This window comes from Panthera uncia, chromosome F2, assembly GCF_023721935.1.
Source record: "Panthera uncia isolate 11264 chromosome F2, Puncia_PCG_1.0, whole genome shotgun sequence".
NCBI classification, from domain to species: domain Eukaryota; kingdom Metazoa; phylum Chordata; class Mammalia; order Carnivora; family Felidae; genus Panthera; species Panthera uncia.
Window position 1 is genome coordinate 52,668,451 of NC_064812.1, and position 27,355 is coordinate 52,695,805.

At 37.5% G+C, this 27,355-nt stretch overlaps 2 protein-coding genes across 2 annotated transcripts; both read left to right on the forward strand.

Annotated features, from left to right (window-relative positions):
* The first annotated feature begins 653 nt into the window (after positions 1–653).
* LOC125924829 (10 kDa heat shock protein, mitochondrial-like) lies at positions 654–973 on the forward strand. Its single transcript, XM_049633629.1, has one exon. The coding sequence runs from the start codon at positions 654–656 to the stop codon at positions 960–962; it is 309 nt and encodes a 102-aa protein (XP_049489586.1). The 3' UTR covers positions 963–973.
* Positions 974–21,984: 21,011 nt separating this feature from the next.
* FABP4 (fatty acid binding protein 4) lies at positions 21,985–26,359 on the forward strand. Its single transcript, XM_049633627.1, has 4 exons — positions 21,985–22,138; positions 24,602–24,774; positions 25,563–25,664; positions 26,123–26,359. Exons 1-4 carry the CDS (start codon positions 22,066–22,068, stop codon positions 26,171–26,173), a joined length of 399 nt encoding a protein of 132 aa, XP_049489584.1. The 5' UTR covers positions 21,985–22,065; the 3' UTR covers positions 26,174–26,359.
* Positions 26,360–27,355: the final 996 nt, after the last annotated feature.

Consider the following 27,355-nt stretch of genomic DNA (forward strand, 5'->3'; position numbering starts at 1 on the left):
TGTATATCTACTATAAGTAAGCCATTGCAGCAGTTAGAGAAAAAGAGTCCTCAGCCCTGCTCTCAAGAAGGCAAAAGTCCTATGGCAAAAGACTTATACCTTTCCAGTTTCTTCATTCCTATCATTTTATGGTCCCTGACATTGATCAGAGAGTGTAGCCACCAAAAAGCAAAGCCTTGACTGTCCCCTTCTCCAAGATTAAGATATGGAACAGTTAACAGGAGGTTGAAAAGAATCAGGAATGTTTTATTACTTTTGCTACCTCAATTTTTCCTCTTCCTCTGTAGGGACTTGTGTGCCCCAACTTGTTTGGGGACTTGTGTGTCTTCTTGGGAAATACAACACGTTGGGAAACTTTTAAAAAGGCCATGGTAGAGGCCCGGGAAAGGAAATACAGAGTTGCTGGTATATCTTCTTTAATATCAGGTTGTTTGGGGGAAGTAACGGGTCTTTTTGAAGTTTCTGCATTTTGTGGTTTATCTCAGGGTGGAAGTCATGATAGGGTGGATAAGGAGAATGTATGTTTGGCTTCACATAATGTACTTTTTGGGACCTTAAGCATAGTGATAGGCAGCTACATTCAAAGCTAGGTTTGAAGCAGTGAAGGAATCCTATGTAAAAGAAGTTTACAAAAAATTACAGTGTCTGAAGTCATGACAGGACAGGCGTTTAGAAAGTTTACTTCCCTCTTTGACCGATTTTTAGTTGAAAAGAGTGCAGCTGAAACTGTTACCAAAGGAGGCATTATGCTTCCAGAAAAATCTCAAGGAAAAGTATTGCAAGCAACAGTAGTAACTGTTGAACCAGGCTCTAAAAGAAAGGGTGGAGAGATTCAGCCAGTTAGTGTGAAAGTTGGAGATAAAGTTCTTTTGCCAGAATATGGAGGCACCAAAGTAGTTCTAGATGACAAGGGCTATTTCTTACTTAGAGATGGTGACATTCTCGGAAAGTATGTAGATTGAAATAAATCATTATTGAATGGCATCACATGAAGCTGCCCATTCCACTGAGGCTGTGAAATCTTTCATGTAAATAATTTTCATGCCTCCTTTATAATAAATGAATGGTATCCAAACTAAGCAAAAAAAACCAAACAAAAACCAGGTTTACAAATAGTGAAAATCAGGGTGTGATTAGTGCAATGGTATTCTAGAGAAGGGAGGCTGCTATTAGCCATGTGGGAACAGAACATAACAGGACACTTATTTTTGCAAAAAGCAAATGACAATAAACAATGACACAGTAGTAAAGACAGTGGGGTATGGAAAAACATAGGACTACAGATCAAGAAATCCTCTCCATGTGATCCTGGCCAAATCGCTTTCACTTCTGGGGGCTCTTTATCCCCATTTTTTTTTTTTTTAGACAGAGACAGCACAAGTGGGGACGGGGCAGAGAGAGGGAGGGAGAGAATCCCGACCGAGCAGGCTCCACACTGTCAGCACGGAACCCGATGCAGGACTTGAACCCACGAAGCCATGAGAACATGACCTGAGTCAAAACCATGCGTTGGATGCTCAACCAACTGTGCCACCCAGGTGCACCTCCCTTTATCCCCTTCTTAATTCACCCTGTCCTTCATTCTTCTTTAATTAGTATTAACTGCATTCACCTTCTAATGGTCTAGTTACAATTGCTAGCCACTCCTTAAGCCAGGCCACTTTGCAACTTGAATTACCTCATTGAAACTTGAATCTGATTTCACAACTTCATGACTTTCCTTTTGCTGACAAACTCCTTCACATGATCTATAGCTCCACATCCACCCTCTCAGATGACCACCCCTGCCAACACCGATGCCTTATGCATTCACCTCCACCTCCTCCCTTGACTTTTGGCACTAAAACGTATACTTTTTGTTTTGTTATTTTTAAGATCACCACATGTAAGGGTGCCTGGTGGATCAGTTGGTTGAGCCTCGGGCTCTGTGCTGACAGTGTGGAGCCTGCTTAGGATTGTCTCTCTCTTTCTCTCTCTCTCAAAACAAATAAATAAACATTAAAAAAATAAAGCGTTACAATCACCACATATACTTGCCTACTAACACTCCTTAGAATGATTTTCTTCCCTTCTTCCTGTATCTGGCAAACCTGTGTTAGCCTGCAATACTCAGCTCGAGTCACATGTTCTCAGTGAAATCTTTCTTGACTGAATGAACTGGTCCTTCTCTAACAGTAATGGACTAACTACTTCTAGATGGCAGCGGGGTTTTTCTTTTTGAAGACTTTTCTGGAATTTCCAGGCCAAGTGGGTGGGCAGCCCTATTATTGGCAGCCCTATTATGCTTCCAAATAAATTCTCCTCTTTACCTTCCTGGAGGTAGAAAGGATAGTTCTTGGGTGTTCTTGGGCTAGTCTCTTTACATGAATGCTTAAACAATAGGGATTACAAAGAGGCTCACATTTTACAGCAGGCAAAATGCTCACCCTCTTTTGTACTTGCAAGCTCTTAAAAGATCTCTTGCTGGAAGACTGCCCACTTGTTCAATCATTGTAAATTAAAGCAAAAATTTTCAGAGGTTACCATTACTCCTTTGAAAAATTTTCTGAGAGCACCTTTTCATCATTTGGAGACCAGTAAAATTTCCCTCCAACGTTCAACAGAGTTCCTGACAGAGCAGCGAGCTTTAACAGGCAATCCCAGGGGCATTCATTAAACCAAGAAAAAGTAAGTAGTGAGGCCAGACCCACTTCTAGTGATAACTAATGGCACAATGTTCTGTTTGTGTAGTACTTTCTCTCTCCTTTAACTCTTTAAATCTCATTTTAAGTCACAGAAACTATCTCTACTATAGTCATTAGACCTGGGTTCTGATACAGTAGACAAGATACACGATCCATTTTTTCACTTTGATCTCTAAATTTATAATTATTATTATTTAATTATTCCAAAGTTCTTCCTTCCCCTCCCCCCCCCGTTTTCTTCCCATCCCAAACAAGTCCATTATTGAATTTGGTCTTTTTCATGCCGGAGAAACTTCACACCTCCTGGCTGATGAGCAAGTGAAAACATGATGATCCTTGCTTTCTCAACTGGAAGCGCAAGTATTACGTGGTTAAAGGGAGTTCCCTAAATTTCGGAGGCAAATGAGATAGGAGCTAGAAAAGGCTCTGATGCAAGTGATTAGATCCAAGGTAACTCTTTGTCCCGAATCAGGCAGCTTTCTGCATAGTTTGCACTTTGTAATGCATCAAGTTCAGAAATGCCATGGTCACAGGTAGCGCTCCCTTCTCAAGGCCATCTCCTATTAGCAGTAAATTGTGAGAGCGACCTTTCCTCTTTCATCTTAGTCTCTTTGTTTTGAAAAAGAGTAATTCAACTCAATAAAATGGCGAGTCAGCTATCCCTTTGTAATTATACCAGGAAGGCCTTGTGACTAATTATTTCATTTATCCTAGCAGCAGAAGTTTAAGTACCCAGGAAGGTGATATAGGCAATGTTTCCCAAATAGGATTAGTGTCCAACCCTTGGGAAGGCTTTTGCTGTGTCAGGACTTCCTACTCAATCCTAGACCTTCAGATTTCTGGAGGGATGGTGACTCAGACCATTTTTTAAAAAGTTTTCCAAGCCTAGGGCATCAGTTGGTTAAGTGTTGGACTCTTGATTTCAGCTGAGGCCATGATTTCACAGTTTGTGGGATCGAGCCCCATGTTGGGCTCTCTGCTGACAGTGTAGAGCCTTCTTGTTATTCTCTCTCTTCCTCTCTCTGCCTCTCCCCTCTTGTGCTCTCTCTCTCTCTCTCTCTCTCTCTCTCTCTCTCAAATTAAAAATAAACTTTGAAAAACAAAAGTTCCTCAAGCCAGTCAGATGATTAGTCAAGTTTAAGAATTACTTGCCTAGTGGTCTCTTGCAGGGGTTCTCAAAGTCAGTATCCCCTGGGGATATTGCAAATAGTGCAGATTTGATGTTCAACTGCAAGGGATTCTGATTGCTGGGATGGGTCTCGAAACAGGAATTTTTTTTTTTAACTTTATTTTTTATTTTTAAAAATTTACATCCAAATTAGTTAGTATATAGTGAAGCAATGATTTCAGGAGATTCCTTAATGCCTCTTACCCATTTAACCCATCCTGCTTCCACAACCCCTCAGCAACTCTCAGTTTGTTCTCCATATTTATGAGTCTCTTTTGTTTTGTCCCCCTCCCTGTTTTTCTATTATTTTTGTTTCCCTTCCCTTATGTTCATCTGTTTTGTCTCTCAAAGTCCTCCTATGAGTGAAGTCATATGATTTTTGTCTCTCTCTGACTGACTCGTTTCACTTAGCATAATACCCTCCAGTTCCATCCGCATAGTTGCAAATGGCAAGATTTCATTCGAAACAGGAATTTTTAACAAGCCTCCAGGGTGCTTCTGAAACAGATGACCAGTGTACCTCATGTGAGGAAACACTGCCCTGTTCCGGGTTTAGCAAAAAGGGAGAAGGGCATAGATTGTGACACACTTGAGAGGCTCAGAGGCTGGCTGCACAGGGTCAGTTCCCCAGGTCTTGCAAATGGTAGGTCAATCTGCCTCTGGACAACACCAGAGAAAGAGTGAGGGTGGAGAGGATGGCTGCCAGAGACAGCGCTGGGATTCCTGGAGAATCTCGCTCAGGATTGGGCTGGGAGAATCCCAGTTTAAAAACACAGAACCACACAGATGCTCATTTCTTCCCTTCAGATCTATTTTAACAGCTCCTCACTGGCCTTCTTGCCTTTGGGGGTCTCCCTGGCTTGCCTGCCTCCCTTTCCCTTTCTGGCTCCAGCTTCCATAGTGTTGCTAAAATGATTTTTTTTTGTAAAAGGTAAATTGTTTTGGGGCACCCGGGTGGCTCAGTCGGTTAAACATACAAATTCTGCTCAGGTCACCATCTCGTCGTGGTCCATGAGTTCTCAAGCCCTGCCTCGGGCTCTATGCTGCCAGCTAAGAGGCTGGAGCTTGCTTTGGATTCTGTGTCTCCCTCTGCCCCTCGCTTGCCCCTGCCCTGCTCTCACTGTGTCTCTGTCTCTCAAAAATAAATAAACATTAAAAATTTTTTTAAAAAAAGGTAAATTGTTTCTCCGTGGCTTAAAAATCTTCCCAATAATAAGAGGCTTTGCAGAGGAATCTGGATTTTGTATGGGTAAATTATTGACCTCACAGTACCGGGCTCCACAGTGTCGGTGTCTCGATTCTGGTAATCATGCTACTTTGTAGACTAGTTCCAGTGGGCAAATTGCTGTCCTACCTCAATGGCTGGGTTTATTTAGTGCTGATCAACCTCCTGGTCAAGTCTCAAGTAGTAGCCTGCCCTTGGGACCCTGCTACCTGCCTCGGAGACCCAGCTGACAGTGCCCACTCACCTGGATCTCTGAATGTGGCTGTTTGCAGCAGTAACAATACCACAGTTGGCATATCAACTCGGTTTAATATGGTCATCTGGTTAAGGTGATGCTAGTCCATAGTAATTGGCCACGATCCATCTAGTTTTTGCAGGGACTAGACAGGTATGTAAACTGAATAGGGATATGATAGGGAACTCAACCTCTGCATTCTTAAACGTCTTTGATGCTGACACTAACATCTACAATCCTTCTAGAAATGCAATGTTATTTATGACTCACTATCTTCTTGCTGTGAAGACTGGGGCAGAGGAACCAAGAGACTGTGCCATCAAGAAAGTCAAAGGAGATGTGTCCAATACAGATGGTGATTATTGTAACTTGGTATACATTGGACTATAATTTAGGGAACATGGAATAACACTGGGAAAATATAATTTCAATATGGAAAAGAGCATTCATATAAAACAAAGTGAACTCCATTTTGATGCTGGTTGGGTTGTATCTAGGTAACTTTGTACAAACTATATTGGGGACCTATTTCCTCCCATAAAATAAAAAGAATGCATCAGAGGTCAGTGACAACAGCATAATTATATGACTTTTCTAATTATTTTTTCGATGTTATTTTAAAATTATAGTAATTGAAGGAATAGAGAAGGACAATTAAGAATAGCACTTTTTTTTACATTTTTAAAAAATGTTTTTATTTTTGTTTGAGAGAGAGAGAGAGAGAGAGAGCAGGAGAGAGGCATAGAGAGAGAGGGAGACACAGAATCTGAAGCAGGCTCCAGCCTCAAAGCTGTCAGCATGGAGCCCAAAGCGGGGCTCAAACTCATGGATTGTGAGATTATGACCAGAGCTGATGTTGGATGCTCAACCGACTGAGCCATCCAGGCACTCCAAAAAGAGCACATTTTTAAGGACCGGTGTATCTTATATCCCATGAGGGGAAAAAATTTTGGTGCAAAATTAATTTTAAACATCAAAAAGTAGCACCTCTATATTACATGTGAAATTATCATATGCCTTCTTTTACATACTTATATTTTTTTCACTTGCATTTCCAAATCATGTCATTAGGCAAGTACCCAACAATGAAAAGGATTACCATACTTTTAAGAAGATCTGTTTACCAAGGTTTTATGTTCCAGATATTTCTGCAGCAATGAAATGGTTGGGTTGCACTCTGGACTACTATTTTGTGATTTTTGAATAGAGTGTTATTTTTGAATAAAGGCAATACATATATCAGAATAAGAAAACCACAGATATAGGAACTGAGAATGTGTCACTGACTTGACTTAAAATAGTCTGTTCTGTAGTCCCGAGGAACTCAGAAGTATGTCAAAGGACAAGGGGAAAAAATTCATGTAGAAAAAAGTGAGGACAATGTCCCTGGGTGTGATTTTGGAGGAAGCAAGAATGACATTTGCAAAATTTGGCGAGATAACTAGGGGAAAGAGCACGAGTTAGAATAACTGCTTCCAAGGGTTGGGACAATCAGGAATCAAAACCCTGGAGAAACTCAACAGAGGGAAATTCCACTCTGACATCCCTGGGAATGTGTAAGCTCATAGTCTTGCCTGCTGATATTATTGAAAGGATGCTGATTTTTTTTTCCCCTGGCTAAACCAAAAAAGAGAAAGAAACACATTTTGTAAAACTGAGACACATTATGGCAAAGCAAAAAAGACAAAAAAATGTATTTCACATTTGATGTTTGCCTGAAACCAGAACTCTTTTCTTTGAGGATTTAAGAAATAAACAATTTAGAAAATTCTGAGGACCATGAGTGTATTCTTGGGAATTTCTTGGAACAACAACACATATATTAAAAACATAAACTTCAATGATTGCTTGAAAAAGCCCAGCGTTCAGTGCATAAATGAATTTACAACATCTGCAAAATTTTTACCAAAATGATTTCTCCAGGGGGGGAAAAGAGATAAAAAGAAATCCTTAAAAAGAAAGGACCAGTGTCAAAGTAATTCATGATTCTTCACACACATAATAATGATTAATCTGCTCAGAACTAATCTGACTTTGTCTTAGATGAAACTGACACTACCTGAAGTTTTTCATTTACCAATATCTGCCACTAGCAGCAATTTTTAATAGAGATGTTCAAAGGAGTTTTTCAGGATTTATATTCATTGAAATGCCTTAGAAGAATGACTTATGTCTTTAAGAAGGCAAAACAATTATTCTTGGTGGAATCCTTGCTCTGTGGAATACTAATGATCAGGAGGCAGCTTCACAGTGTATGCAACCATGGGAGGGTCATGAAAAGGGCAGTCGATCCCAATGGGCACCCTTAGGCACGGAAATCATAATGTTAGGAAACAACCCACAGTTTCCTAAATTTTAAATCAGATTTTATGCTAGCTTTTCTCCAGCTCTATTTCCACATTAGAGGAACTCCTGTGCTATTTAAATACAGTGTTGATATTATCATATATTTCTTGCAGATTTGCACTTAATTTGATTTGGCTACCCAGTTCCCTGACTGATAAACCCATTCATGCAACAGTCTTTAATATGTGTAATACACTTCCTAATGTTTATACACTAAAGACAATAAGCATTCTAAGAGAATTAGAATCACAGAAACTCTATCTCAAAAAAATACAACACTTCAAACCTGTTTTCTATACTTACAAATAAAAAAAATCACTTCCATTGGGAACTGTAAGTGCAAATTCTCAAGCACCCAAAAGGCACAAAAGGGGAAAAGCATATTTTATAAGTTCTTGATTGGTCTTGAGAGAGTAGTTATAACCAAAGCACAGTCACTATAATTCTCCTGCCTCACTGTTTGGAAAGCATATGAAAACATGTGATTAAAAAAGGTATATGCCACTTCTCTCTGATTGGAATTTGGAAAGTTTCAACCATCTCCCCTAAGCCTTGTCAAGTGAAGTTGCTTCAAACTGTTCACTCAAACATTTTTATTTTTTAGCAGAAGACTGTGAACACTAATGTTTGTATATAATGTTACTTTTTCTTCATTCCATCTACTCGTCTTTCTTAAACCAGGCCCTTAATGATCTTGGTTAGACAGACAGGCTCAGTCTGTCACCAAATACATGTTGAATGACTACTCACCACCATAAATCAGGCCCTGGGTAGCATTCTGGCTCTGGGTTCTAGTAGTCAAGTTTGCGTTCTATTATCTATTTACCTCATGCCCATGTTGACAATTTCAAATGATAAGCCTGACTGAAAGCAAGGAAAGCAAGCAAGCAAGCAAAGGAAATAGGTGATCTCATTCACTACTGGTGGGAGTTTAAAAAAGCTTATGCTCTTTACGGGGTAATTCAATAATGTGTATCAGCATTTAGAATGTGTATACCCACCGGCCCTTCAACTCTACCTCTGGGCATTTACTCTACAGAAATATCAACACAAATAGACAAAGATTAATACGTACAAGAATGTTTACTAAAAAATTTTTAACAAAGAAAATGTTAATGAAATGTTAAACTAACGAAGTCATTAGTTAAAATATAGCACACATACAAATGGAATACTTGGCAGCAATTTTAAAAAATGAGATGTATTTTTATTCATTGACATGAAAAGATGACTGTGATAGATTACGAAGTGGAGATGAAAGTTATGGAAGAGTATGTATACACAGCCTTGGCATATTATCCAATGTCTTTCATAAAAATTCATATTCATATTCCATATGTTTGCTTACATGTACCTAGAAAAAATACTGAATGGATACTCATGAAATCATTAAAAGTGATGATCCAGACAGGACAATTATTTTCTCCTTTATATCCATATTATTTGTATTTTTGTATCAAGCATAAGTTCATTTAAAACAAATGTTTATTTATTTTGAGAGAGAGCACACAAGTGGGGAAGGGGCAGAGAGAGAGGGAGAGAGAGAATCCAAAGCAAGCTCCACACTCAGCATGGAGCCCGATGTGGGGCTTGATCTCACAACCGCGAGATCATGACCTGAGCCAACATTGAGAGTCAGATGCTTAATCGGCTGAGCCATCCAGGCATTCCAACCATACATTCATTTTTTTTTTAATGTTTATTTATTTTTGAGAGAGAAAGAGAGAGAGACAGAGAGAGAATGAGAGCAGGGGAGGGGCAGAGAGAGAGGAAGACACAGAACTGGAAGCAGGCTACAGACTCTGAGCTATCAGCACAGAGTTCAATGTGGGGCTTGAACTCGTGAACCATGAGATCATGACCTAAGCTGAAGTCAGACACTTAACTGACTACCCAGGTGCCCCAAGCATACATTCATTTTTAAAGAACATTAAAAATATTTCCACTTGTGGAAGAAAATTTCCACTGTGAGAGGAAGAGCATTCACATAGTATCATCTCTTGAGAAAAAGATTCTTGTTCTGAATCACGAATATCGAGAAAACTTATTTTGAATTTCATGAATTTCTACGGTCTCAAGACTAAACTTGCATTTCAAAATCGTTGCTGGAGAAAGCGTGACCTTTTGAGAGTTCTAAAATCGAAGATAACTGTGAATAAGGCTATTCTGCATTAGAGAAAATTTACCAGTTCTTTCCAGCCCAGACTCACTATCCCCAAGTGTGTATCCCCCAAGTATCCGGGATACTATATCACTACTGCTACTAATATCACACCCACCACCACCATTACTCGCTGCCACATATTGAGTGAGGTACATGTTAGGCAACATATTCAAAGAAATGCTAGGCAACATGGAAAACACTTGACGTCAAGACTGCAAATTGAAACAATACCATAAAATATAGCTTTCCAATTTTACACATGAGAAAGCTGAGTGCTACAGAAATTAATTAGATTGCCAAAGTCCACAAGCCAGTGAACAGTGGAAACAGAATTTTAGTGTGTCTTAAATTCAGAACCTGTGGACATTTTCATTATATAATACTGCTTATGTGGCAGCCATGAAGATGTCATAGGTATATTGGTGTTCACCGAATAAATATTTAAAAATAGTGACAGAATTATAAGGAATGATAGTATCTTTAAAGCATAAAATCGTTATCAAGAATCCTGTAGCAGGGGTAATAATCTCTAGATTTGGAGAATCTTGGCAAGCCACTGAACGAGTGCAGGAATGCACATTTCACCCAGTGAGAGAGGATTTTCGTCAAGAGGGAAGTTCACACCCAGATGGCAAATATAGTTCACAGATGCCTGACATTTGTACTTTCTCACTCGATCAGAGTTCACTGGGGAGAAGTCCCACAGCAAAAGTGCCTCCCAGAAAGAATACTCAGTGCCTCCTGTAATCAAACTTGTTTCTGGCTGAGCTGCTCCTGTTCTGTCTCTCTGACAGTATCAAGTCACAGTTCATGCCTATTGTGGCATCTGCCAGGGCCTGGTGTTTTCATTCTACCCCATGGTTTTCATTTTGTCTACAACGCTGGCGGGCCCAAGTGTTCATCCTGAGCATCCTGTTTCTCTTTTCTTTTTTCCCTCTTCCATACTTTCTCTTTGCTTTATTCTTTTTCTCCTCCCTCCTTCTCCCTGACCTCTTCCTTCTCTCTTTTAAACATTATTTCTTAAGTGCTTACTAAAGCAGCAACTGTGCCTACTGTCCGCCAGAGCCACTCTGACTGCACGGTCTCTCTTCTCCAAAAAGTTCCCGGTTCTCATGTGTCTGCCCTGCTTGTCTTACTCATTTTTATACCACGGCATCCACCACAGTGGCTGGCGCTTATTAGACATGTAACGAACATGTAGCTGAATATCTTCTTTGCGTTGAATTCAATTTATGTAATTGAAGTCACACAATACGTGTGCAATTTTTAAAAGCATATAAAATGTAAGTGGGGTGAGACTGGTAAAAGTAAGGTCATGAACAGAAGTTTGGAAGAGACAGGATGTGCTCAGTGCTTGTGGGTTGAAAAGAGTTCTTATAAGCACAGTAGCACTTTATATACTAATACAACTTGAGGAGCACAGATGGGTTCTTTTGTTCTACTGTATATTTCCTACATCTGAAGATTTACCCTTGACTTGGTCAAAAATAATTTCAAGGGGTTAATCAAGATCTATTTTTTAACAAATGCAAATACTTCTAGTAATATTACAATATTATCTGTTATTTAAATGAATCTGAATGATTGCCTCTCAATTCAACAATACAGTACAATACAGAACTTCCACAACACACAGAATGGTAATCCTCAGGTATCCAAGGACAGATGATATATCACCCGTAAGTAGCTTATAGCCAGGAATTAAAAGGGGAATAACTTAATGTTAAGTGAACGTGAAGAAGAGAACAAGCTTGGTGTATGTGTATGTGTGTGTGCGTGTCTGTGTGCACGCACATGCGTGCAAGTGTTTCTGTCTGTCCTCCTGGACATTTTCTTAGTGATATCTTTTTTTATTTTTATTTAAAAAGTTTCTTTAATGTTTATTTAGTTTTTTAGAGAGAGAGAGACAGACAGAGTGTGAGAGGAGGAGGGGCAGAGAGAGAGAGGGAGACACAGAATCTGAATCAGGCTCCAGGCTCCGAGCTGTCAGCACAGAGCCCGACGTGGGGCTTGAACACACAAGCTGTGAGATCATGACCTGAGCCAAAGTCGGATGCTTAACCGACTGAGCCACCCAGGCACCCCTTCTTTTATTTTTAAAGTGTATTTATTTATTTTGAGAGAGGGAGTAAGGGGGAGAGAAAGAGAGAGAGAGAGAGAGAGAGAGAGAGAGAGAGAGAGAGAGAATGTTTGTGAGCAGAGGAGGGGCAGAGATAGAGGGAGAGAGAGAATTCCAAGCAGGCCCCATGCTGTCAGCACAGAGCCCAGCGAGGGGCTTGAACTCATGAACTGTGAGATCATGACCTGAGCCAAAATCCAGATTCTGTGGCTCAACTGAGCCACTTGGGCGCCTTAGGGATATCTTCTAATATCACAACTGGTTCATTTGTACATACTTTTCTGGTTTTCTAGGTTCACTTTTTCACTTGCCTATAGTCAGTCCTTCATAATGATGCTTGCTTTATTAAATAAAGACAAAGTAGGACACATTTTCCATTCAGAAAGTGCTTTGCCAGCTCTTTAGTTGGTTCCGACTTGTACCTACTATTCTATGAACGAATAGCCCCTTTCATGAATAAGAGGGCAAATGAAGAAGTTACACAACACTCGTGAAGCCACAACACAAGTCTATAATTAGCCACCACCTTTTTAACTGATGCACATAGTCTACTGGCTTACTCACAATTTCTAAAACCAACACTATTTGAAGTCAAAGTGTCAATGATCAGTCACTGTGAATATATACTCAATGGATGATACACAAACTAAATAGGGTAGGTAACCTTTACTTGGCCTATTAAACCTAGGATAGGAAATATAAAGCAATTCTCATATTAAATTTCCCAATAATCTGTGGGGGAGAGAACCAAATAATATATGCCTTAATTTCCTGCCAAAATTTTATATTTAAACTCTTAACAAAATCCCCAAACATTGGTATTAATATTACATTAATATAGGAACTTTGCTTTAATAAAAGGAGAAGCTTGGCATGAACCCTTTCCTAACCTATCACACACATTCTGTGAAAACACTCCCCCTCCCGATGACTTTGGTCTCTATGCCTTATTATCCTGAGATTGGCTACATTTCCTCTTAAACTTAAAAATTGTCAGAAAAAATACCTTCATTTCCTCCAAAAGAAATAAACAAAGGCAAAGTTCAGAGGGAAGCATTCCATGGAAGCTGTCCATAGTAGAGCAAAGTGCAAAGCAATCAGCCTGAACCAGAGAGGGCCTGTCCCCAGTCAACCCTGAGGGTCTGGGGCCATATTCCTAGTCTCCACATTTCCAAAGCAAAGCAAGGTTTTAGTCACTGAAGACCCCTTTTCCATGGTTCTGGGGAAAGAGTATGATCTGGTATGTGCATTTTAGTGGTGTTATTTGAATATTTGTGAATAAAAGCATAGTCATTCCTGTGGGAATTCCTTTTATAATCAAAGGTACATTTTCTGCCATGTACCTTGTTTACGGGGACCAGGCTCCTCCTCCAGATGGAGTTTCCTATATCTTTCCTATGTCATTTCTCCCTTTCTTCCACTGCTTTTCCATCATCTCTCTGCTGTTACCCTTGCTCAGCTCCTTATCATCCCATAACTCGCGCCTTGTGAGGGGAAATTACATCTGCTTACTTTATCCTATATAATATACCCTTCCTAGTACCACTACATATTTGTAAAGCACAGATTTGAGCCTATGGTTTTGTTCATTTAAAACTCATACACAACCATTAAACATGACTACATAGCCTAAACCCAAACTTCATTCCTTTTGTTATTAATGCATTAATTCAGCAAATATTTGGTGAACGAGTGAAGTACAAGGAACTTTAAGTCATGGATGGAATAAAGTTCAGGATGGTGGAGGGAGATCAGGAATGAGGAGAGACTGGGGATGGGATGAAGATACCACTTTTCTTGTTTACATTATACGCTAGTGAAAGATGCTAAAACTGAAAAAAAACTTGGGAGAGCAACAGATGCCTCTTGTACAAAAAAAAAAAAAGCTACATTAAGATGATTGTCAAAATAAACATCTAAAAATGCTTTGTATTTTACTTTGGCCTCAGTTTGGCAACTAGAATATGGAGTTAGATCATTAAGGAGAAGCAGAAATCACATCTTCTTTATTATTATATTCCCTCACCACACCTACCACAGTGCCGCGGACATAGTAGGTTTGCCAAAGAAAGCTTTTGTGAAAAACTTTTGCCAGTGTGATCATTTAACAATGAAACAATATATGAAAATGTAAGTAGTATAATTTCTACTACTTTTCAAGAAAGAATGACCACTAAATTTTTTGTTAATCAGAATTTTCTTCATTACACAGGGAAGACATTCTTCAAAGAATGTTGAACCCCAAGTCTTACAATGTTGAATTGCTTTTTAGTGTTAGTCCCCTTATTATATACGATCTATTCATATAGCAATCTATTGACACTGTGGTGAAAGGTACTGGTTATTTGATGAGGGAACATTCCATCGTCTTATTCAGGCAGCAAGATTAAGTCTTAGGAACTAAGATGAAGGTAATTTATGGAAGAACTAGGCAGTTACTTATATTCCAAGTTACACTGCAGAGTAGATGCATAAAATATGAGGTATGGGTCTTTGGATTAAATGTCTGGACAGCGTATGGTTCTTTGAAAAGATCAAAAAAGGGGCATCTACATGGCTTTGTCGGTTAAGTGTCCAACTCCTGATTTCGGCTCAGGTCATGATCTCACAGTTGGTGGGATTGAGCCCTGCATCAGGCTCTGTGTTGACTGCATGGAGCCTGCTTGGGATTCTCTTTCTCCTTCTCTCTCTGCCCCTCCCCTGCTAGTGCATGCTCTCTTTCACTATAAATAAACTTTAAAAAAATCAAGTAAAATGACAAAACTTTAGCCAGACTCATAAAAAAAAGAGACGTTGCAAACAAAATCAGAAATGAAAGAGGATAAGTAACAACCAATACTACAGAAATAAAAAGGATTATAAGAGATTATGGAAAATCATAAGCCAACAAATTGGACAACCTACAAAAAATGGATAAATTCCTAGAAACATAAAACCTCCCAAAATTGAATCAGGAAGAAATAGAAAATTTGAACAGTCTGATTACCAGCAATGAAATTGAATTAATAATCAAAAACTTCTAACAAAAGCAAGTCCAGGACCAGATGGCTTCACAGGTGAATTCTACCAAACATTTAAAGAAAGCTAATACCTATTCTTCTCAAACTATTCCAAAAAATAGAAGAGGAAGGAAAACTTCCAAATTCATTCAATGAAGGCTGCATGATGCTGATACCAAAGTAGATAAAGATAATAGAAAAACAAGAGGATTACAGGTCAATATCTTTGATGAACATAGATGTAAAAATTGTCAACAAAACATTAGCAAACCAAATCCAACAATACATTAAAAAAATCATTCACCACAATCGAGTGGAATTTATTCCAGGGATGCATGGGTGGTCCAATATTTGAAAATCAATTAATGTTATACATCACATCAATAAAAGAAAGGATAAAAACCATATGATAATTTCAACTGATGAAGAAAAAGCATTTGACAAAGTACAACATCCATTTATGATTAAAAAGCCTCAACAAACTATATTTGGAAGGAATATACCTCAACATAATGAAGGTCATCTATGAAAAACCCACAGCTAATGTTATATTCAATGTGGAAAAACTGAGAGCTTTCCTCCTACAGGATAAGGATGTCTACTCTCACTACTTTTTTTCAACAAATTACTAGAAATCCTAGCCACAGTAATCAGACAAAAAAAGAAAGGAAAGGCATCCAAATTGCTAAGGAAGAAATAAGACGTCCACTATTTGCAGATTACAGGATACCATATATAAAAAACCCAAAGACCCTACCAACAGACTACTAGAACTGATAAATAAATTCAGTAAAGTTTCAGGATACAAAATCAGTGTACATCAATCAGCTGCATTTCTATACACCAATAGTAAGCAATAGAAAGAGAAATTAAGAACACAATCCTATTTATAATCGCACCAAAAGTAATAAAATACCTAGGAATAAAGTTAGTCAAAGAGGTGAAAGACTTGTACTCTGTAAAGTATAAAACACTGATGAAAGAAATTGAAGATGAAACAAACAAATGGAAATCTATAGATTTAATGCAATCCCTATCAAAATACCAACAGCATTTTCCAGAGAACTAGAATAACGCTAAAATTTGTACAGAACCACAAAAGACCCAGATTAGCCAAAACAATCTTGAAAGAGGAAAAGCTGAAGGTACCACAATTCCAGATTTCAAGTTATACTACAAAGCTATAATAATCAAAACAGTATGATACTGACACAGAATTAGACACATAGATCAATAGAACAGGATAGAAAGCCCAGAAATAAACCCCCTCTTATATGGTCAAGTAATCTTTGACAAAATAAGCAAGAATATGCAATAGGATAAAAGTCTCTTCAACAAATGCTGTTGGGAAAACTGGATAGCTACACGCAAAAAAATGAAACTGTACCACTTTCTTAAACTATACACAAAAATAAACTCAAAATGGATTAAAGGCCTAAATGTGAAACCTGATACCATAAAAATTCTAGACAAGAGCACAGGCAGCAATGTCTCTGACATTGGCTGTAGCAACATTTTTCTAGGTATGTCTCTGGAGACAAGGAAAATAAAAGCAAAAATAAACTATTGGGACTACATCAAAATAAAAAGCTTCTGCACAGCAAAGGAGACAAGAAAACAAAAGACAACCTACTGAATGGGAGAAGATATTTGCTAATGACATATTTGAAAAGGGGTTAACATCCAAAATACAGAAAGAACTGACACAATTCCACACCCAAAAAACAAATAAGGCAATTAAAAAAGGGCAGAAGACATGAACAGACATTTCTCCAAAGAAGACCTCCAGATGGCCAACAGACACATGAAAAGATGCTCAACACCACTCATCATCAGGGAAATGCAAACCAACACTATAATGAGATATCACCACACACCTGTTAGAATAGCTAAAATCAAAAACACAAGAAAGAAGTGGTGAGAATGTGAAGATAAAGGAACTCTGGCACGCTGTTGATGGGAATGCAAACTGGTGCAGCCACTGTGGAAAACAGTATGGAGGTTGCTCAAAAAATGAAAAAATAGAATTATGCTATGAATCAGTAAATCACAACTCTGGGTATTTACCAAAAAATTACAAAAACACTAATTTGAAAAGATATATGCAACCCTTTGTTTATTACAGCATTATTTACAATAGCCAAATTATGGAAGCAGTCCAAGTGTCCATCGATAGAAGATTGGATAAAGAAGTAGTAATATATACAATGGACTATTTATTACTCAGCCATAACAAAGAATGAAATCTTGCAATTTGCAACAACGTGGATGGAGCTTAATGCTAAGCGAAGTAAGTCAGTCAGAGCAAGACAAATATTACATGATTTCACTCTTTTGTGGAGTTTATGAAACAAAACAAGTGAACAAAGGGAAAAAAAGAGTAAGAGAGACAGACGAAGAAACTGACTCTTAATTATAGAGAACAACCTGATGGTTACCAGAAGGGAGGTGGGTGGAGGTGGATGGATGAAACAGGTGATGGGGGTTAAAGATTATACTTCTCGTGGTGAGCACTGAGTAATGTATAGAATTGTTGAATCTCTATATTGTACACCTGAAACTAATACAACACAGTATGTTAACTATACTGGAATTAAAATAAAAATCTTAGAAATAATTTCTGGAGAGCTTCCTGTTTGAAGGACATCTGTGTCTTATATGATACATAACTTAGTGGACTTGTTCATAGAATATTAGCATTCCACAGGATGATCCATGTGGTTGGAACATAAACTAAGCTGCATGTATGCATTTATTTATTTATTTGTTTATTCATTCATTCATTCATTCATTCATTTATTCATTTATTTAAAACTGAGCTGCTTTTAAAGACAACATCCCTTCATGTAACTCTGGCAAACTTATTTTGTTACTCTACACAACTGAGAGCATGAAATTTTTTCATGTAGACCCAACAATCTTCTTATATGTTAATTTTTTCATGGCTCTTTAAGTTACCAAGTTCCTTTACTATAGACTACTATTTTTGTTTATATGAAATCAGTAAAGGAGTCTGTTTTTGTTTCTAGAAAATTTCAACTATGCCATTTCTCCAGTAATGATCAGACTGTAAACATGTTAACATAGGAACATGAGACTACTGGCCCATAGAAATATTCTTGAGGTAATTTTACAGGAGTGTTGCTCTACTCTCACCAACTTACTTAAGTGGGATTTCCTTCAAGCATTTTGTTGAATACTTGATTATTTGATATGCGCCAGTAAATAATCACGATAAAAGTTTCTGCCTTAACGGAGCTTAGACTCTGCTCATCAGGACCATATATCTATACTTTTGTCTTGGTTTATAGGAACATATATCTATATGTTTGTCACAGTTTAGTGTTTGGTGGTCATATTTAGGTGAAATTGTCATTAGCGAGAATGGAGCCAGAAAACTCCTGCTATTTCCTGCGTCTGGAACATCTATCGTCACATTTTTCCATGGCTGCTTTCTTCTCATCCTTTAGGCATCAGCTCGATGGTCCACTTCCTTTGGCTGACCTCCCTGAACTGCCCCACCTAGTGTTGCCAACCCACATAGCGGTCATTGCGTCAGATTACTTTGTTCTGTTTCCTCTGAAACAGCACTACCTGATGTTGGTTTATTGATTTCCTTGGATATTATCTTCCTCAGTACTAGAATGTAAGCTCTATCTGAGCAAGCAGTTGCCTGGTAAGGCTGTCCATACTGAATCCCCAGTAGCTAGCTAAGTGCCTGAAACACGTGCTGAATAAAAATAGTGCTACTCAATAGAAACAGAATGTGAGCCACATAGGTAATCTAAAATTTTCTAGTAGCCAGGTTAAGAAAGTAAAAAAGAAACATTAAATTAATTAACTAAATTTAGTAATATATTATATTTAACTCAATATATCTAAAATGCCATAATTTCAACATTTCATAGTTTACACAATCAGTGTAAAAGTTTTTAATGAGATATTGGTACCTCTCAATTCAGATTCTAAATTTTCTTTTGAAATGCTTGATTGACACTTAGATTTCATACAATGTAGACATTTCTATAATTGAAAAAGTAGATTCACATACTCAGTTCCTTCCACACATATTTAAAAGTTTCCCCATAACTGTATGAGGATCATTTCTTAAATTTTAATTAAAGTTAAGTAAAATTAAAAATTCAGTTTCTGAATCATAGTGAACACATTTCAAGTATTCAAAAACTGTGTGTGACTAAAGACTCTAGTATTGGGCAGTCCATCTCTAAAAAAATGTTTAAATTGCAGTGTTAAAGTACACAAGATATATATTCAAATGTAATAATCATTTCAAAATCTGTCTAAAGCAATTTGTTACTAAAAGTAAAGCATTAACACATATTTTGAGAAGTAAACCATTATTCAAAGACTGGAGAAAAGATTTGCAAAAGATACGTCTGATAAAGGACTATTATCCAAAATATACAAAGAACCCTTAAAACTCAACAATAAGAGAGCAAACAACCCAATTAAAAAAATGAGCCAAACACCTTAACAGACAGCTCACCAAATAAGAAATTCAGATGGCGAATAAGCATGTGAAAAGATGCTCCACATCATACATCATCAGGAGAATGCAAACTAAAACAGCAATGAGATGCCACTCCACACCTAATTAGAACGGCTAAAATCTAGACTCACTGACATCACCAAATACTAGTGAGCATATGGAACAACAGAATTCTCATTCATTGCTATTGGGAATGCAAAATGGGACAGCTACTTTGAAAATTTGGCAGTTCCTTATAAAACAAAACATACTCTTACTGTATCATGCTCCTTGGTGTTTACCTAAAGGAGTCTAAAGCGTAGGTCTCTACAAGAACCTGCATGTGGATGTATATTGCAGCTTTATTCATAACTGCCAAACTTGGAAACAACCAAGGTGTCCTTTAGTAGGTGAGTCAATAAGTAAACTACAGTATGTCCAGACAATGGAATATTTTTCAGCATTAACAAGAAATGAGCTACTAAGCCATGAAAAGACATGGAGGAAAGTTAAATGCGTATTACCAAATAGAAGAAACCAATCTGCTAAGGCCACATACTGGAAAAGGCAGAACTGTAGAGACAGTAAAAATAACAGTGATTACACAGGTTGGGAACTAAGGGATGTGGGAAAGAGATGAATAGGCAGGGCACAGAGAATTTTTAGGGCTATGAAAATACTCTGTATGATATTATAATGATGGATACATGTCATTATACTTTGTTCAAACACACAGAATGTACAACATCAAAAGTGAATCCTAAAGTGAACTATAGACTTTGGGTGATTGTGGTGTGTCAATGTAGGTTCATCGTTGGTAAAAGTGTGAGTGATGTTGATCATAGCAGAGGCTATGAAAGTGTAGGGGCAGTGGGTACATGGGAAATCTCTGTACCTTTCTCTCAATTTTGTTGTATACCTAAGAAAATCTTTAAAAAGACAAGCCAAAGCCAAAACAAAACAAAAAAGCCAACTGTTATTAATTTAGAACATTGTCAAGTTATCACTGTATTAAGACTGATCGTTTTTATTTACTTATTCAGTGGGAAACAGACACATTTATAATAGGAAGTCTGCCCGGAATGGTACATCACCCACAGTCCCTGCATCTGTGCAATAGTCCAGAGTGGATGAACATTATTACTGTGCCATTAACACATGCAACAATTAAAAATTACTATTGTAACTTGGCTTTATCAGGCCTTCATAGCAACCTGCTTGCCTACAGAAAATCCTGTCCTTCATAGAATCCTCTCTCTCAGACATTTCTGGGAAGCCCTCAGGGTACTTACATGGGTTGTGAATCAATCATATGCTCTGTAGGGCACACAGAGTAGTGATTCATCCTGATGCAATATTTTTTTTCTTTTCTAAAATCTGGGTATGTTCATGGGTGTTTGTTGCACATACAAACATCTTTCACCATTCTGGTATAGGTTAAGAGGAGATTGAAAGACAGAATTACTCTAGAAAAGAAATCTCATGAATTACTATGTAAAAGAAGGAAATAAAATTTTGATAGTGTGACATCAACACCACTTCTGATCATTTTCAAGCAAAGCAACGCCATTTAGATCTGGATAAATTTAGAGCTTGTAATAACATCGTTCAGGAACTGGATGAATTTTCTCAGTATGGGGAGCATATTTTGGAATGGGGCCTATTTTTTAAGCCCCAATTCTATGGAAATAAACACTATGCTCTCATTTAGGGGATGGAAGGAGTGAGGTTAAATCATTACTAATTAAATCAACAGATTCTTGATGGATAATTTCTTTTTCATTCATGCAAGACAATTGAAACGAGAAATCTGACGTACTTTAAGATGCTATTACTTATTTTATTTTAATTGACAAGTAATTCCCGAGACAGTAGGGTCTCAAAGAGCCTTTGAAATTACTTAAGAATCTGTGAGGTCAGGGGCACCTGGGCGGTTCAGTTGGTTAAGCGTCCAGCTTTGGCTCAGGTCTGATTTCACCATTCATGAGTTTGAGCCCCGTATCGGGCTCTGCGCTGACAGCTCAGAGCCTGGAGCCCGCTTCAGATTCTGTGTCTCCCTCTCTTTCTGACCCTCCCTGACTCGCACTTTGTGTCTCTCTCAAAAGTAAAGAACATTAAAAAATTTTTTTAATTAAAAAAATAAAAAAGAATCTGTAAGGTCATTCTTATGTTCCTCAATTCAAAAGAACCACATAGTTGTAATTTTAATAGAAACTCCAGACCAGGGGGTCAAAGTTCATCTCAAGATAATTAACCTGCTCTACACTAGGATAAGTATGTATGGAAATAATAGTGGCAAATTCAATGCAGTGAACATTAAGCTGTCAAAACAGGAAAGTTGCCTGTTGAAAATATTTTGTCAGTGCTTAAAAAAATTTGTACTCTAAGTCAAATGTCCATTTGCCAGGGAGAAGCAGAGTTGAGAAACTTTTATTTAAAACATGACTCAGAGGGAAAAAGGCAGAGGCTGGTAATAAAGGAAATGCTCTGATATCAATCCCCAATTGGTTATTCCTGAAATCACATGATCTGGGCATCTTTAAAAGGAATTTATCTGGACTCAAGAAGGTCATAGCACCTTCCTGACAGCTGCAGCTTTTTTCTCATCTTGAAGATAACCCTAGAAAGCTCATAAAATGTGTGATGCATTTGTGGGTACCTGGAAACTTAGCTCCAGTGAAAACTTTGATGATTACATGAAAGAAGTGGGTAAGAAAATACGTTGTAGGATGACTGGGTTTATAACTTTTTCTCTGGGGAGATGGGGTTAATGCATGATTTTCACCCTGGGAGTATGGGTTAGATAGGAAATGCTGCTTTCTACATAGAGGCTATCCAAGTAGCAAGCCAGAATCATTTGTTTGTAGGAACATTCTAGACCAAAGTCACAGTGCATGCTTCCTAAAGGTGAACCAATACAACAAAGGGTCTAGCTGGAATTTTTACAGTCTATAGAAATGACAAGATTTTATTTGACTGCTGAACTGGGTTATCTTTGTGTTACTTGGCTCTTTGCTTGTTTTTCTGTCATTCTTTCTTGCATATGAAATAAATAAGACTATATTTATTTCCTAGCATTCAATAATTTTTATTTGAAACCGAAAGCACTGTATTTCTCTATTTAATGTGATTTTTAAGCAAACATATGTTAACTAATTATTTTATTTTCTCACTGTCAATTTGTTAAATTGTGTTTTTGTTTTTATGAGAACCAAAATCTTAATTTCAGACAATATGTTCCTTTGAGGGGTTAAATATTTCTTTGATTAGGAATTACATGGGATGCCATAGGATCATCAAGTAAGTCAAAAGGACAATGTTATATATATAATGTACCCCTCCTTGATAATGGAGGCTTTTAAGCTTGTGGATTCTACTAATATTGCCAGTGTTGTGTGAATATTCCCTAGATGATTATGGTGGTGAAGCATTGGGGTACGGAGGCCGGTTCTCACTCAGACAGCTTCTACCTTGAGAGCCCCTCTCCTCATACCCCTGTACATGATAAAGTCATATCCAGGTATAGCAATTTGAGGAGGGGTTTTTACAGGGGTTAAGATTTAATCTCTGTATCTTAAGACTTTATCTTTTTCCTAAATCATATGGTATATTTTTTGCTTGTCTGTAACTACTACTATCTTCTTTGTTTAAAGACAGGAGGGAAATTAGGGACTTTAGCATAAGTGAGATCTAGCTTTCTAGAATATCAACTAGTTGTGATTCAATAAACTAATCAGAATGCTGATTAGTGCTGATACAGAAATGTCAGGAGTTGAGGCTATTTTGCTATTGAGTTTTAGAAACATTTAAATTCTTATACCACTGTGTTTTAAAATTATAAAGTACTGATGATAATGAAAGACAATAGGGTAACTCCTGAAATTAATTGCTCTAACTGATGATCAGCAAGCAGGTATTACTTTCATCAAAGAAGGACTGAATAAAGCAAGTGGAGGATGTGATTTTTCCCAAGGTCAGCCATTCTGGAATTATACTTGATGTTGCATCCTTTCATTATACTGACTCACTCCATGTATTTAAAGGTATATTTTGTAACAGGGCCAGGACTTGATGAAGCAATATCTTTCCACCTGTGGCCACTTTTCAGACAGGGCGCTAAATAAGAGCCTCAGCATCACTTGTTTTGGACAATATTTCTCTCCTTCTTACCCCCTCTTTCTAACCTTTCACATGTATAAGTAGCCTTTCATCAAAGCAGCAGCTTAGGCTTATGTACATGTGTTGAAAAATTCAACACATCTATGGCTGTCATAAATTCTGTGCAACATATGCAGTGACAGCAAGTTCCCACTGTCTACATGAAGTTGCAAATTGTTCATCCCTTACCTGACACAAGAAAAGAAGTTCCTTTTTTAAAAGAGGGGTTTGTACCTGAGGCGATTGAGAGTAAAAGTATTGATTTCTAAACTTAATAAAATAGTGATTTCTTAAATTTTGACATTTTCAAAATTGACTAGACCCTCTTTAACAGTTCCTACAATTTACTGGGAATAATATCACCATTCTTAGATGGTATAAATGTAGGAAACATTTTGTCTTTTGGATAAATTAACCAGAATCTTCATTTCATAGTAGAGTAATTTGGAAAAGCCAAGAAAATAGGACTTGGCAGCAAATGCTATGAAATGTTTGGGCAACTTTTGTACACCCAAACAGGTTATTATTATTTTCTTTGGAAAGAGAGAAGAGAGCAAGCACTAGTCGGGGAGAGGGGCAGAGGAAGAGAGAATATACGTGTGTGTGTGTGTGTGTGTATGTGTGTGTGTATACACACACACATACACACACACACACACATATGTATGTATGTATGTATTCTAGAAGATTTAAACTTTTTGAAAATTAACAGTATGTCTCCTGTGGAGTCCGAAACCCAGAAGAAATTAAAATAGACTTACACTTAATCATGACATGTGTTCCTTTAAATATTAGTCTGCTTTACTTATCTGCAGCAGCTATTTAAATGAGGCTTTTAAGAAATTCACTGGTGTTCTTTTTTTCCTTTTATGCACACCCACCCACCCACCTACACCCATACACCCATACACACACACACACACACACACACACACACACACAGTACAGCTCTAACTTAAAGATGTGAAAGCAAATTGTAAACTTGACATTTTTTTTTTCTTTTCCCAACTGTAGGAGTGGGCTTTGCTACTAGGAAAGTGGCTGGCATGGCCAAACCCAACATGATCATCAGTGTGAATGGGGATGTGATCACCATTAAATCAGAAAGCACCTTTAAAAATACTGAGATTTCCTTCAGACTGGGTGAAGAATTTGATGAAGTTACTGCAGATGACAGAAAAGTCAAGGTGAGAAAGAAGGAATTGGAGCAGAATAAAAAGCCTGGTTTCTAAAAGACTGTTGCCAGGGTGCCTGGGTGGCTCAGTCAGTTAAGCATCCAGCTTCAGCTCAGGTCATGATCTCACGGTTCATGAGTTCAAGCCTCGCATTGGGCTCTGTGCTGATAACTCAGAGACTAGAGCCTGCTTCAGATTCTGTGTCTCCCTCTCTCCCTGCCTCTTGTGCTCTCTCTCTCAAACATAAATTAAAAAAATCAACAAATAAAAGACTGCTGCCAAGAAGAAGTCATTTTGTGTAAAAGGAGGGAAACTATTTTATCACAGGTCAAAGATCCCTGACTTCCTAGACCTAAGCCATGTTCTCTTAGATATGTATTTGGTGAATCTTCTCCTTTCTATAAAGTTGTATTTATTCTTCAAAAAAGTGATTAATAAATTTTATTTGTCATACAATATATAGAGTATTTGAAGTGAAATAAAAATAACATTTCAGAGAATGTTTATGAAAGAGTGGAAGAAGAAAGGAAAAGATCACCTATGAGTATCATCTCAACATAAATTTATTGCCTATATTTTCTCACAGTATTATTTCAAATATGTGTTTGTATAATATTCTGATCATAATGTATCATTTATATGCTGTTGTTTTTACCACTCATTTTTTTCGTTTTAATATATTCTTACAATTTAGAATTACTAGTGACCTCAAAATATTCCTTCATTCAAAGGTGACGTATTTTTTATTTTATTTTCCTCTACCTTATACAAATGGTAATCATTTTTTATTATGCTCACAGAGCATCATAACCTTAGATGGGGGTGCCCTGGTACAGGTGCAGAAGTGGGATGGAAAATCGACCACCATAAAGAGAAAACGAGTGGATGATAAACTGGTGGTGGTGAGTATCCTCTAGTTGCTTAATTGTAGGCTCTGCTGCTTGGTCATCTTATACTCACCATTCTACCTAATAATGCTGGGTTATGTAGAAAAAAAAGTGATTCCATTGGCATTATGGTTTCACTCTGGCAATTGTCCTTCATGCTTTTAAGCTCAGTCGAGGCATGCTGTCCCTCAAGAAGCATTCTCTGACTGCTGTCAGCACACACCATATTGTATTATGCATTTCTGCTTGTATTGCTCACACACTATATAGATTGTAAAGTTCCTTGAGGGGAAGACTTGTGTTTTCTTGGTCTTTTTATCTTCCTAACTTATTACATTACCAGGTATATATAGGAGCCCAGAACAAATGTTTTCAAATAAATACTGTTTCCTTCCCAATATTACAGGTAAAATAAATAAACCCATAGTTTAGTCCCATGATTGACCAAGAGTTTTTTTTTTGTGTGTGTCTAGGAATGTATCATGAAAGGCGTCACCTCTACCAGAATTTATGAGAGAGCATAAACCAAGGGACACTGAGCTGAAGTTTGCATCGAACTCTATGACAGTCTGTTGGATATATTGTCCAAACATATATTGTTATTTTCTACTAATTAGCAAGCAACTAATTTTCCCCCGAACTGATTTTATTCAATGTGGGTATGTTCATTAAATAAAACTTCTTAGGTTTAGAAGGTGATGTAATGATTTTTTCTTTGTGTGGGATAATTTTTTACTCATAACCCAATGAAGGAAAGAGAAAATTGTATTTTTGCTTTATTGCTGGTATAATATGATTTTTCATAATAATCCAAGGTAAAAAATATTCATGAATTTTCCATTTTCTTAGGTAGATGATAAATTTGCTATTATTGAATACACAGTCCTTCTGTAGCATGCCTACAGTCAAGTAACTACCTCAGAAAGACCTAAGGTAGTTTTGAATGTAGTGAAGTGGCCCACAGACAGCTGGGCCAAGTCCTGCCATTTCACACCTACCTATCCTGGAGCATTGAGGGGAAGACCAGCAATAATGTTGCAGACACTATTTCTAGAATATAATTTTTAATCTGAAAAATTATTGGTAAAACAAGCTATCTCTGGGATCTCTCAAAGATTAAGTGCAAATAATCCCATAATGTTCTTTCCATAAAAGACATGACAACTTTGTAATGAGTAATGATGCAAATGTTCTTATAGTGGTTTCCAAATCTTTCTTTTTCCTCCTAGTGGAACTTTTTTCTTAAATGAAGTATTGAATATGTTCTGGAACTTTTTATTCAGATAAAATCCCCATGGAATTCCCACTCCCCCCCCCCCAAATAGACAAAAATGATAATGAGGTTTCCTAGATAGAGGTGTGTGTGTGTGTGTGTGTGTGTGTGTGTGTGTGTGTGTGTGTATGTGTTGGGGAGAGAGAGGGAAGGAGAGAGAGAAAGAGTGAGGGAGGGAGGGAGGAGGTTTCTTCTGCCTTTTGTGGAAATTTTGCAGCTGTTCGAGATATTATTGGAGTTTCACGTAAATAGATTACAATTTCCATACTATATACTTATATTTTATAGTCAGCCGAAGTCTATTAATGTGCTGCAATTGATATAATTCTGTTTGTGATGTTTCCTTTAAGAATAACTCCATTATTTGTTGAGTACTTATTTTATGCACAACACTAAGATACGAAGGGGCCAGAAGAGGTAAAGTAAGTTCCTG